This window comes from Seriola dumerili, unplaced genomic scaffold, assembly GCF_002260705.1.
Source record: "Seriola dumerili isolate Sdu_G_001 unplaced genomic scaffold, Sdu_1.0 BDQW01000199.1, whole genome shotgun sequence".
Lineage (NCBI taxonomy): Eukaryota > Metazoa > Chordata > Actinopteri > Carangiformes > Carangidae > Seriola > Seriola dumerili.
Window position 1 is genome coordinate 526,409 of NW_019174454.1, and position 14,553 is coordinate 540,961.

Below are 14,553 nucleotides of genomic sequence, written 5' to 3' on the forward strand. Positions count from 1 at the left end.
AAGCATTCAAGTGTATTCTTGCCAGATATGCACACACACATCACAGTGAGTTTGGAAAATGGCCGAACAATGAACCAAACTGTGAGAGAACATAATGGAAACTTGTTCCAATCCTCTTTTGTGTTTGGGTGTATTTATGCATACGAGTGTGTGGTGAGCATTTTGCACAAGCCGCAGACCCATTTAAAAACACAATAAATAGGATGAATCACATACTACAACGACTAAGGAGACAACAGCGCTTCTATTCTTCCTCTCACAGCTTCTGCATTATGTCCACGGCTGCCGGGGGCACACTGCTAACCATTTTAATGATGTTAGCTGAAGCTATTAACGATGCTGTCACTGAGAAATGGCTGGATTTTAAGAAAATGGTGGTGATGGTAGCAGGAGGGGTAGGTGGGGGAGGGGAGGGGGTTAGGGGGTCATCATCTAGTATCTACCATGAATCTGCGTGCTATGCTGTGCCCTCCAGCAGACCTGCACAGCAACAGCAGAGAAGAGTGATGAGTGAGCTTATTTAGGTGTAGACACAAAGGAAAGACAAGCTCAGTGGAGAAAAGCGGGAAGAGAAAAGAGAGATACAATAAGAGAAGTGACTATGTCAAGGGCTGTGGAGGAAAACATGAAGATGGCAGCAGCCCACTCTTAATGAGTCATAAATCAGCTTGATATGAATCATCTCTACAGTGCTATTAGAGCAAAGTGTTTCAAACCTCATTAATTTCCATTAGGGAGCAGCTATCTGGTAAGTTTACTATTGCATCAGATTTTCTCCTAAGATCTTACAATAGCTCTCACATATCCCATCGCCTCTATGTGCCTAAACCCCATTATTCTCAAATTTGAGGTCAATACCTTTCATGTCCAGAAGTTATGTGTGCAGACAATTGCAGTGACTCATTTCAAACTAGAGATCATCTCTAGATGGGATCAGACAAACCTCAACAGCCGCCAACCTGTTGACGTTTCCCACCCAGGAGTACTCAGTAGATATTACTACACTATTACATGAGTGCACTCAACACTCGAGGGAAGAACCACACCCACCTTTGAGCCCGGCCTTCATTTTGATCTCAACTACACATACAGATGTGTAGTTGAGATCAACTGATGGACGGACAGACACACATATAAACACCTGCCAAAGTAACTGCCTCTCAAAACTGCCTTATTGGTAGTTCTTGCTCCAGTGGGTGTCTCCAGGACCACATTTTGCCGTGATACGCACGAACACTAGCGCACACACATGCACGCACACACACGCACACGCACACACACACGCACACGCACACGCACACGCACACACACACACACACACACACACACACACACACACACACACACACACACACACACACACACACACAAAATACACATAATGAAGGATCTCCTCTCTAACTGTTCTTTTCCCATATCTTCATCCTAATATTGATACAGTAGCTCATATGAAATGATAAGTAAAACACTCCTAATATTAATGTAGTATTTACCAAACCCAGCAAGTTGATAAAAACTTGAACTTGTAGCTTCAATTTTAACAAACATTGTTTTGGTAACTTCGGTGGATACCTACTGGAGATAAAGCATTTAAGAAGTGGCTTTTATATTTCAGTGGTCATGATTCAGCGATTGGCCTGCTTCTGCTTTGAAAGCAACTTTGCAAGAAGCACTCCCTTTAGCTGCCTCTCTCAGCTCTTTCTCTTTCTGCCTCTGTCACCTCTTTTGAAGACACTGTCCCTGTAAACAATATACAACATCTAGTATGAAGCATCCATTACAAAGCTACATTAAGATTAACTATGTTTATGGGCATGAATGAAAAGACATTACATAATGGATGAACACTTCCCAAGTGTTAATTCGCATTACAAGGGTTCAAGGCTAACAGTTGGAAACAAGCAAGAATCATCATGAGGTGCACTCTGTGCCAATTAACTGAGCAATGAGAACCAATCAAGAAGGAAACATTATACTGTATAAGCTTAGTTTGCAAATCACCCGCAAAATACTGATTAAACATGTACAATGAGTTCATTCAAACAGAAAGAAAGAAAGGAAGAAAGAAAGCAAGAAAGAAAGAAAGAAAGAAAGAAAGAAAGAAAGAAAGAAAGAAAGAAATGCTGACTCTCAAGAAGATGAGCTCATGACTCATTCGCTGAAGCTTGGCAGACTTTCCAAAATCATAATTATACGAACTAGAATTACTCGTGGTTGTATGGCTCGGTTTACATCAATGTCTGTGCAGATTCATGTACGTGGTGAAAACTTTGGAGGAATTCATTAAAAGGTATAAAGACTATTTATTGATGTGATTTGACTTTGTTAAGCTGTGTTGTTCCTTTTCTGCTGAATGCTCACTGCATTAGTGTGTACGACCTGGCAGCACAGACCAATGATGACCAAATGTGAAATATGATCACAGTCCTCTTCTGTTCCTGCGTTAGAGTGATGAATAATGGCCACAAAAGGGTTTTTGAAAAACATTATGATGTCACAGTGAAGTTGACCTTTGACCTTTTGGATATAAAATGGCACCACTCTGTCACATTTTATCCTACAGACATTTGTGTGGAATTTAGTCATAATTAGTGAGTTATTGAATTATGGCCAAAAATTTGTTTTGTGGGGTCATAGTGAGCTTGACCTTTGACCTTTAGCCACTAAATTCAAATCAGATCATCATTGACTCCAAGCGAACATTTAAGACACAAAATTCCTTCAAGGTGTTCCTGACATCTTGCGTTCACAAGAATGGGACGGACGGCCACAGGTGCCGCGGCAGCAGAAACAGCAACAATATTACATGTAGCAATTAAATCATTCTTATTATTTATGTGTTTGTGTCAATCATTCATTCAAGTGAGTACAAATTAAAGTGCTACATTTTTATAAACTACAGCAGCACAGCAGTACTGATGTGCTCCCGTAGGTGTGGAATCAATATTGCCTCTAAATACCCGCACCATCTACCCATTTCCTTACCAGAGAGGTGAAGATGTATGTGTAGTAGACGGACAGCATTCCCAGCTCTGATGCCTGCAGAGCAAAAGACAAGAGGGGCAAGATAAAACAAAATGTAAGAGAAAGAAGGTACAAAAGGCACAAAGCAGAAATTTGAAGATTGGTGAACAAAAAGATGTCAAGCCGGAGGGTCAGAGGAAGAGAGGAGTGACGGGGAAACCAAACCAGAGAGCAGAGAGAGTGAAGAATAAAGGGGTGCAGAGAGAAGTTGAAAGGTCAGTGATTCAGTGAAACTCCACTCTCCACAGAAAACTGATCAAATCCACATCTTGATAAGACCAGACACATTCTTATCTGACGATGGCTCTCAATGGAGCAATTAATTTCTGAGGTGCATTAGTATGCTGCTCAACACTGTCTTACAATTTGATTAAAATAAAGTCACAGAGAGAAGCAGTTGTGAAGGACAGCGTGAACTTTTCAGTTTCATTTCATTAAAGTCATCAGCAAAAAGAGAAAACCATCGAGCTATAGACTTCTGTTTAATCACGCTGAAATGCACATAATGATTAAAATCAATACATATCATGTAGTTGTACACATCAACCCAAAGAGGGTGTTTCAAAGAACCTCTTTAACCAAGAAAGTCATTTCACAAATCATCTTTTAATCCTGAGTGAAATTCTTTATGAGTATGGATTAATCCTCATCCCTCTTTTTTGAGGCGCTACTCAGCGAGTATCTTTACCACACCTGGCTTTACTCAAATGTACATTTTTCCATAATAAATAGTTTCCACACTGTCATTATTCTAAGGCTGTGCGTCATCAGAAACAGTTTAATAACAGATATTTGGCTGTCATATCTGTGTGGGTGCTTCTGTGGCATTAGGACCAAACGTCACTCTGTTAATCAATATTCAAGTGTGTTCTGCAGGTGAAATAATAACAGTAATTTCATCCAAATACATCTTTCATTTCTAAACTCGGAACAACCTCTCATGATGTCTTTATGAAGCTTTCCCCATTCAGTATATTTAGCACGTTATTACAGTGAAACTACCATAAGCGTGACGACTGTGTAAGGTAATTATTACGCTTCAGGGAAGTTGTTTGTTAGCATCTGCCCTGGGATTTCACACAGCGGATAAAGCTAGATAATCAGATAATGGCACGAGGTGGTTGAGATTTTTTTCCTCTTTACGCAGAATATGGAAAGTAATACTTCAAAGCACTGAATCTTTGCCTTAGGTGACTTGTGCCTTTAATATTACCAAACAGACAGTGACATTAGAACCTCTTATTTTCTGCCCACATCCCATTCAGAAGACACACCAAAACATCTCCTTTCACTGCCTTCAAAATAAGCTTCCCTGCCCATTTTTTTTGATCTCCTTCTTGTTCTACTGCGGCGGCTGGTCAGAGTGCACACGGTTTGCACCACCCCTATATGCTGGGCTTACTGTACAGCTGTGCACAACAGTGGAGGCCTGACTGAACGAGATTACATTCAGACCGCTAACACTGCTGACCTAAACCCCTCTGAATTCCTAAACCTCAGAGAGCGGGACCTTTGTGTGACGATGGTTTGATGTAAGATGCAAACAGAGAAATAAGCGGCGACGTCTTGCATGACAAAGGACGAATCCGTCCCTTTAGACAAGCCGGGCACTCTTATCATCATCTGCGACTGGCAAATATGCCGGCGCACAGCTTTGATATGTTTGGCAGCTAAGCACTCAACATGAGGGGCGGGACTTCCAATTTCCCAACTACCCTGCTGCAGGATTGTCTCTTGACAGACAGAGAGACAAACAGAGGGACACATCAAGGAGACAAAAGAGCGACAGATAGAGGGATGGATACACAAGACCACACGGGGAGAGAGGTGTGAAGATATTAAGTGGAATTATCGTCTTTGCATTCGGGCAGAGAGCAAAGAGTGAAAAACAGAGCAACTCCGTATTGAAAACGAAGAGACAGACGGAAGGAGAAATGGGAACAGAGAAGAGTCATCCCACTGCGGCTTCCTGCTGCTCTGTGGCCCAGGGTTGCCATGGTGACTGGATGACCACTGATGGCCGCCATGAACACTTGACTAAGGTGAGAGATTGAGATTGAAGACGACTGTGAGATAGAAAGAGGGAGAGTATAACGTGGAGAATGAGGGCGGAAGAGGTGGAAAGCGAGAGAAACATCTCTCCTTCTTCTTCCCTCTCCTCCCAACCCCCTCTGTCTCCAGTTATTGTCACCTCCACTCTAGCCATCCATCCATCGTCTTCGCGAAATAATGAGGTGTATATTAATTACTAAGAGACCATATGCTGCTGCCAAACACCCTCGCTTCCTCTGCTCCAACACTCACCTTTATTGATGCCATAAAGGCTCTTTACAAACACACAATAAGTCTCCAATCAGGAGACGCTTCAGCATTATGCTGCAGTCAAAGTGTCCAAGGTCTTAATAATGTTCTGAGATGTTAATTAATATTTGTATGTGCCATTTGTGAAGAAAGCACAAACAGTAAAGGTCATACTGTTATGCTACTGACAGAGACACTCACTAACATTGTCAGAAAGTTTTCTTGCTGGATGAATTTTGCATATTAAATTTATAGTTACATTATTATGTAAAAAAAGAAGAGAAGCAACAGATGGATAATAGATAAGAAGGGCATGAAAGAATCGATGCACTTAATTTTCTTCGCTGACTTGTTTTAATCCATAACATGGACTGTATTAGAAATTAGACAAAAGGATTCCTTCATTTCATGAGTCTGCTCTTACTCACACTCGCTTATGAATGATGAATCACTGCAACACAACTCATCCATATCATTTAATGTAACAGGACTGTTTGACAAGATTGCTTCATTTTATTTGGTACACTTCTTTGTCTTTAGGCTCTGCAACCCCTCCCTCTTTAAAAGCTGTGCGCACTGTCAAAAAGTGTATAAATTCATGCCATCTAGCTTGTGATTCAAGACAGAAAAGAGTTAATGCTGGTGAAAAAGGTATTTCTTTTTTTTTTATATGTTCTGCATGCTATTCTTTGAGCTGTGTGGGGAATACAACCTCTATCCTTACAGGTCAAAAAAAAAGACTAATCAACTTTTTCTTCCAGTTAAAATGAAAATCACTCTCAACATACACAATTACTTTTAGCCTTGAACACTTTTTGCCCCTGGCATTTTTCCGTTACTTTTGCTTTTTGAGATGTATGAGAATTATATAAATATGGGTCTTGGGAATTTTTTTTCAACAGAATAAAGTTAAGACTCTATATTATATATATACGTATATGGAATAAAAAAAAACATGGCTATCATTTAAACCATACTAACCCGTTCCAAAATGATATGTGACATGGTGGCGTTGGCATCAACTATAATAGTGGCAGTCTTGTCATCTCTTATCTCCTTCAGGAGCGGGGTCGGGTCCTGGCTGTCATCAAGCATGCGCACTGACAGAGTCTCCTTGGAGATGAGGAACTGCCTGAGGAGCTGCTCCAGGTTCAATAAGCCTGCCGGAGAGACACACACACACACACACACACACAAAAAAAACACATAAGGAGGTTGCTTGTAATGAAGGGAAGACTCTTCCAAGGAGAGGGAGCTTCACTGTAATAGTCTTTTTTAAAAGTTAAGAAAATACACAAGCAAAAAAGTTAAGGAAAGTCAAGCAAATCTGAGAAAACTCAGTATAAACTCAACAGGAGTTCATTGTCCTAAAATACAATACTCCATTTGTTTTCTGCCACATTTGACAACAATGAATCCACAAAAATTTTCCATGTTCAACAACGGGACTGATTACCTTGAATTACAATTATTGTAAAGCCATCAAACACAAAGGGGCATTTCAGCAACATCTCTTGTATTCTATCCCATGGTAATAGACCGTTTGACTCCAGCGAGGTAAGTGGGATTTGCCCTAATTAAACCATAGCCGACTTAATCAAAATGCTCCCAGCAGCTTTTCACCAGTCACTTTGCATCCATATATTAGCAGACTCTGAGAGGTTATTGGGGTAATTTTCCATACAGGAGATGAAACTAACTTGTGAGGTCGGTTAGAGTGAGAAAACTACAACCTGAATGAAACCACAGCATGATGATGCTTCAGTGACATTGGTCTCGCTTCGGCAATTTGGCTCAATCTCATTGCACTCATATCACACACTATTGGCAAAGAGAGTCATATGAGAAGGACGTAACTTTGTGGAGAAGGCAGAGCCCCTACCTACTATTGTCATTATCAAGTAATAATAAAATGGCCCTCTAGACTTTGTGTCCACAGATATTTTATATTTGCCATGGTGACAGCACTGTAGTTCATCTGTCACATGGAGACCAATTCTGGTGTAGCATTAGTTATCAAGCTGGCTCCTTTAGCTTCTCCACAGCACATTAACACACGGTACAGTGCGGCCCCAGCCACCAGCATCATGTCTAATAGCTTCTATAATTATGTCTCAGTGTCAGCCTGTCTTTCAGCCTGGCTGTATGGAAGTATATTACAGTGTGTGTGTTTGTCTTCCTGTACCTGGCTCCCTGTGTCTGTGCACTCATGAGACATCATTCCCGGCTGCTGCTTGCTCGCCTGCCTGTGTCTCAAACCTGTCAGATCAGCTTCCTCGGTGGTATAACGCAGAATAACTTTGATGAGCTTGAAATAGCTTCTGCTGAACTGCCCTCCTTGTCTGCCTCCTGCATCCACTCTCTATAACTTCTTGCAGAGCATCAAATGCAATTTCACGTCGAGTTCATGACATTAGACGGTGCACTGTACTAGATACATAGAGAGTGACACAGAAGAAAAGCTCATATTCTCTTTAGTGTTCTGGCTGCACGGGATTCAAAGTGGAGTCAGAGCCTTTTTTCACCAGGGTGCTTTACAGCAGCCATGTTGTTCCCTCACTGCTTCTGGTGAACCAGTTTCAATCAAATGAAAAACATGCAGCTGAATGAAAAATTTGCTCTTCTTCAGTTTGACTTGTAAAAGTCCGTGTAGAGAGAAAACAAGTCCTGTGGGATTTTGTGTGTGTGTGTGTGTGTTCTTGTACTTCTCTCTTTATGAGGACCAAGGTTAAGACATTGAGAGTCAGAGCATTTTAGAAAAGTGAGGATGTTTTTGGCTGGATGCCTCATCTTCACGATTGTTTGACTGTTTTTTAATTGGTTTCATAATAAAGCTTAGAATCAAGTTAACATTTTAATTAAATGAATGCAAATGTATTAATTGTTTAGTAAAATAGTTTTTTATTGTTACGGGCAATGTCTGATTTACAGGAAATGATGCATGCATGTACACCAGCTTTACTGTTCATAACTGTATCTAATTGCCATCAGCCTCACGGTTAACTGATGGCCTCCCTGCAGCAGGACTGGAAATGTGATAATATACTGCTAATGGAGAAAAGAACATTTCCCATTGCTGTTGCTTCATAAAGGTTAGCAAAAAGCAAGATGGCTTTTACTGTGAAGCAGGCACAGGAAATGTTATTACCAGTAACCACAGGTGTCAGGACTGAAATCTAAACAAGTAACTTCAGAAAAACCCTTCCACTGAAAATCTTATTTTTGCTGCATGGTACAGGTGTGCTCCAGGTACCCATGACATCACTGTTGGGTGTGGCTACAGATACAGCAATGCACACTTATGACTATACCCAACCACACCCATCAGAGCAGGTATTACTCTTTCTAAGTTTAAGATGGGAGTAAGAGTTGTGGTTGAGCAAGTATTTGAATCTAGGGGATATAAAAGAGGGTCCTCACAAGTGTAGAAGTACACACCTATGTGTGTGTTAGTGAGACTGAACTCCCTCATTGGCATGGACGACACATGGCTCCGACTCTCTCTCAGGCGCACAGATAAAGGTGAGCGCTGACATTCAACTTAGGCATACACTCATTTACCTTTCACATACTGGGTGCCTGCAAGATCGCACACACACATGCACACACACATGCACACACACCCTTGTGCAGAAACACAAAATACCAAAAAGAAAATACTGCCACACCAAAGGAGCATAGGCAGTGTAAAAACATTAACCTGTGAATATAACAACGCAGCTGAGTGTGATTTCCCTCACAGGTGTAGGTGAATAATACTTAATGAAACCTTTGTCACAGATGAAGCTTTTAACATAGACCCAAAAGCCTTGATGACAGCTGTACATTGTGATGACTCATCATTTAGCCTTGAGCAGAGAATAAGACATAGTTTTATGACTTTACGACCACTGGGGCCATCGCTTTAAAATGTTGTTGACAAGATCATCGAACTCGAGTGTGATATTAATGCAAGAGAAGTGGAAGAGCTTAATTGCTAAAAAAAAAAAAAAAAAAAAAAGGCCCAAGATACAGTGGCAAGAAGAAGTATGGGGACCCTTTGGAATTGCCGGTTTTCTGCATCATTTGGTCATAAAATGTGATCTGATCTTCATCTAAGTCACAAATGTGGACAAACACAGCGTCCCTTAGCTACTATCACACAAACAATTGCAATTTTCTGTGTCTTTATTGAACACACCCATTAAACATTCATAGTGCTGGTGGAAAAAGTAAGTGAACCCTGGGATTTAATAACTGGTGGAAGCTCCTTTGGCACCAATAACCTTTATTTACATATAACCATTATCCTGTAAGACCTGTACCTTGATAAACTTGGGAATTCACTTTCCCCCCCGATGAAGATGAACTGCCCAGGCCCAGAGGCAGCAAAAAAGCCATACATCTTACTCCACTGTATTGTGCTGCATGTTCCTTCAAACAATTTAAGCTTATTTTCATCAGTCCACAGACTGGACATGCTCCATGGGACCATGCACTGTGATTTGCATATGGTAGACTCATGAGCAGGGCAGAATCAGCTCCAAAGATTCCTTTAAGCCTTTAGCTATTACTCTGAGCTTCTTTGTTACATTACTGAGCATTCTGTGTTGTGCTCTTGGAGTCATCTTAGCTGGACGCCCACTCGTAGGGAGAGTAGCCACAGAACTGAGTCGTCTCCATTTATAGACAATTTGACGGTGGACTAATGAATATCGTTCATACAAAACAACAATTCCAGGCATGGTTCATATCAGCAGATGTTTCTTGAGGCTAGTGAACACAAGATGTTTAAGTGGTTTTTATAAGCCAAAGTAGCTCCAACCCACACCTCCAATTGGGTTTCAGTGATTGGACTCCAGGTTAGATAACTCCTGACTCCAGTTAGTTTTAGTTAATGCCATTAGCCGAGGGGTGTGAACGTTCAAATGATGTTTTCAATGTGGACAAAAACAATACAACCATTTGTGTGTTATTAGTTAAAATAGATTGTGTTTGTTCATGATTGTAACTTGGATGATATTTTAGGACACATTTATTCATAAATGCAGATAATTCCAATAAGTTCACTGTAGATGACTTGAATTATGGCAAAAAGGCAAAGAATGCAGAGTTCAGGTGAAAAATGCCCTTCATAGGGTGATTCACAAGGGATGTTTCTATTTGAAATGACTCTGGGTTTTGATTTTGTCTTTTAAGGCTAGATAACAGTGAAATAAATTACAGAGGGAGAAAGGAAGGCACAAGGAAATGCACAAAAGCCCCCTGTTGGATTTATACCCAGAATGTCACACAGTGGGTTTCCATCCAACTGTTTTTATGCGCATTTTCAATTTCCACATAAATGTGTAAATGCTGAAAATCTAAAAAAAAGAAGAAAAAAAAAGAAAGAAAGAAAGAAAATCAAAGTATTGCATAAAAACATTTGGCTGAGGTAGAAAAGTGTATCAATGAACACAAAGGGCGACAAGGTGGAATGGTGACAGGCTTAGCAAATAAATCATGATGTACTGTACATGACGCATGTGACTTACATACAATATAAACTTCATATTTTGATCATGATGTTTACATTTCTCTTCACTGTTTGAGGTTTGACTGGAGCTCATTCAATTTAAAATTACATTACATTGTTGTGCCTCTTCCTCTGCAACAGTTTAATACCGCCCAACTGGAGAATGAGCGCCACCAGCTGTGTATTTTGATGCGCCCAACTCCTAATATTTACATAACAGTAATGAATGGAAATGCGCCAATAAGGATCGTCTTTTGTCCATCTTCTTGAAATTTTATGCAACATTTGTACAGAAACCTGTCTTGTGACAACCCCCCTCTAGACACATGGCTGTCAATAGAAGCCACTTGATGTCTTTTGATGGAGTCGTCAATATTTCTTTGACACAGGTGAGAAATCCCTTTGCATTTGCACATGCTTTGCCTTTAACAGTAGCAAAAACAAACACTGCACATTTGCACATATGTGCAGAAATTATTCTGAATCATCTGATATTTTTTACAAAAAGGGAGTTTAATGCCCATTGCCTTCCATCTATTCAACAAGAAGCTTTTAAAACTACCAAGTGTAAACTACTACTAGCTCCACTGCCATCACTTTGAATACTGACACTGGTGCACTCCACATCAGGATCAATATTAGCCACAGTATAATTACTATTATCAAAGTCATAAATACCATCCCCTTGTAATTACTATGTTGCTGTCATCCTTACACCTTTGTATACATTCCGTTTCACAAACCATTGAGGCACCTCTTCCACCCGACTAACGCTGATTACAGGTTACTGATGGCATTATCACATAGAGTGTGAAACATAGAGAGTCAGTCGGTCGGCCCTTGAGGGATCTAATAATCACCAAAATAAAATTACCATATGACATGTTGTATTACTGAGCAGATGATAGTGGAAACCTTGATACAACAAGTAGCGGAAGTGTTGTTTTCTACTGTAGCTGCAGTGGAACAAGGCAGTGAGTTAAAATGGCAAACTCTCTGCTCTCCTACTGTGCCTATCAAAGGTGGAAAAATGCTCTGCAAGCATTTGAGGCCTACTGTTTTGTTGGACTTAGACATTCTGTACCTGCACTGCAGCTCTAGTTAAATTCCACAGCTTATTGGATGTTCTCTCTCAGCTTACCGACAGGTACACCAATCAGCTCACTAATGAAAGTGCACTGCTGTAGCACAATGCCTTTTGAGTGCGGGAATGTGACGGCACGCATGTGAATGTGTGTGGGTGTACGCATGCAGGCGAATTCTGTGCATGCATCTTTATGTGTGCCTCCTTTCAATTACCAAAGGCCACAGCCGCAAAACATTCAACCACATGGACAGTATTCTGCCCAGAGTTACAGTGCTGCAGCTGCTACTGCTCACACTGCCATCAATAGTGGAGGTTAGCTAGATTAATGTCCGTCCTGGTGTGCACCATGCCTTTGGGCACAGCTCCCCTTCCGCTCCTGCCTCCTCAGCCATGGCTAGAAAATATTCATGAATTGGCCACGGTCTATTAGGCTGTCACTGGCTTGGGTGATTAATGGGGCTGGCACATGTGGATGAGCCACCGACAGGAGGGCTGCCAACCGACCAACTGACTGCGTGAGCTGACTGAGAGGGGTGGAGCTGGTGGAGCCGGAGCCAAAGTCGAATGGCTTTCAGCTGATGCTGATGCTGCTGCTGCTGCTGCGGAACATGGACCTTTACACACACATAAACAAATACAAACACATACACAAATCCAGGCATGCTGCCACTGGCTGCATTTTTCATCGAATGAATGAGGGTCACATGAGAGGGAGCTATCAATACAGCCACGTCATTTCCTGGACTGTCTCCCTCTTGTTGCTAATGTATAATTCCAGCATGGTTGTCTCCTCCCCTTCCATCACCCCAATCACTAAATTTCACCTCTCCCACATTTGCCAAATAGCCTCTCCTCTCCTCTCCTTTTCTCTCCTCTCCTCTCCTTTTCTTCTATCTAACTCTCATCTCCCCTCATTTCATTCAATTTCCTTTCCTCTGTCAGACACAGAATAAGAACCTCCCCAGCAACCTGCACATCCACACACAACCAGGGGGAAGAAGAAAAGTAATGTTAAAATGAGTTTCTTCTCTCCAAACTTGCCAATATTAAAGTCAGAGGGTACCTAAAAGGTTCACTTGTTATCACTGCTCTCGCCGGAACTGTATTCATCAACTCTCTGTGGAATAAATGTCACAGAAACAGGATCTGAGCCCTAAATTAGAAAAATGACTGGCAGGTACAGGAACACTGAAGGAAAAACAAGTAATGATACATTTTTGACCCCGGCAGTTATAATGGGTTATGTAGTAGGGCTGGGTTAAACTACGAATAGATGTATGGTATTTTCTTTTAGCAAGTTTAATTAATTCTTCCCAGCAAGAGTTTCCAATGTCTGCATAATTAAAATCCGTCTTTGGCAAATAGTATAGAAGAGGAATAAAAGAACTTGTTTTAAAGAAGTCCCCTTACATTTGCATTCATTTACTGTAATGGAATTTGTGTAAAAAGCTCTGAAAACATACAAGTGTGGTTTAATTTGGGACACATGGTGCTTTGAGGGACAAATCTTAAAGGTTATAAATAAAAGGTAACTCCAAAGTAAAGACCACGAGACAGTCAAAGAGGAAGTTGAAAGGCAGAAGAACTGAGAATCGAGATAGATGGGGTGGGCGGCTCACAGTGGCTCATTGCCATCTCTAGACTGTCTGACACATCGTTGATGTCTCAAGCCTATTTCCTTTCTTCAAAGCCTTGTGCTGATTAGGAAAAAGGTTAGTGGGTGCCACTCAGGGTCACGGTGCCTTTGTCTAGGGAGTTGTAATTACTGCTTGCTGGACTACAAGAGGGTGGGAACAGGCCATGATTTAATCTTCTCCTCTATTTACAAAAATAACTTCCCTCTAGGAGATTTTCAAGCTTTTTTAAGGTCATTCAGTTTAGTATCTTTAGAATTTAACGAGTGCCTTTGACAAAGGGGCGGTCAGATCGCTGGTGGATACAGCTGCAAATGAAACCCGCACTCTCTTTTGTCTTAAAGATGCATTTTGATCATCAGCAGGCAGTGATTTAAGAGTGTACACAGTCTAAGAGACATCAAACTGAGATTGAAGTTTTAAGACAGATTACACATGACAGAGTGTAGCGTTAATTATCATTATTTTAATTTAACCGTGATGATGACATTGAAAATGAGAAAGGATTTTGCAGTAAATGTAATTTATTTTGGGATGCGCACGTCGGGCGTGCTGCTGTGAAGGAGTTCTAGCTGTGGAGTGCAGCAGCTGCCTCAGAAGGGAGCGTGTCACAGGGTGAGATGTTGATAAGCGCTGCATCTGTTGTCAGAACACAGTTGGCGTGTGTGCGAGAAGCTTATGTGTGCTAACACGTGTTAAAGGATAGCAGACATTAAACAAAAATGTTTGCACTTTGTTGGCAGATGTAGGGAAGGCAGCGTGTGGGCATCCTCCGCAGGTGTGCATGAGCGTGTATTTTGTCGTGAGGGTGTGAACGCTGTACTCACAGTCAGCCTGGGCACAGATGAGGCAGGCGGTGGTGCTGTTAAAGAAGGTGAGAAGGCCGGCCACAGCCAGGCTGATGTCGGTGTTGGTTGGCCTCAGGTCCAGAGTGGTGAACCGGGGGAACTGAACCTTCAGAATGTCTTCTGGAGCCACCTTGACATAGGGCACCTGCACAGATATATTGATGT

At 41.4% G+C, this 14,553-nt stretch overlaps 1 protein-coding gene across 1 annotated transcript in view; it reads right to left on the bottom strand.

The window, feature by feature from the left end:
• grik4 (glutamate ionotropic receptor kainate type subunit 4) overlaps positions 1 to 14,553 on the bottom strand; it is a 144,540-nt gene that overhangs the window by 72,429 nt on the left and 57,558 nt on the right. Inside the window, exons 4-6 of the mRNA XM_022753799.1 lie at positions 14,368 to 14,533; positions 6,307 to 6,485; positions 2,986 to 3,039 (exon numbers count right to left, since the gene is read on the bottom strand). Of these exons, the coding sequence (XP_022609520.1) occupies positions 2,986 to 3,039; positions 6,307 to 6,485; positions 14,368 to 14,533 (399 nt within the window). The remainder of the gene's footprint in view (positions 1 to 2,985; positions 3,040 to 6,306; positions 6,486 to 14,367; positions 14,534 to 14,553) is intronic.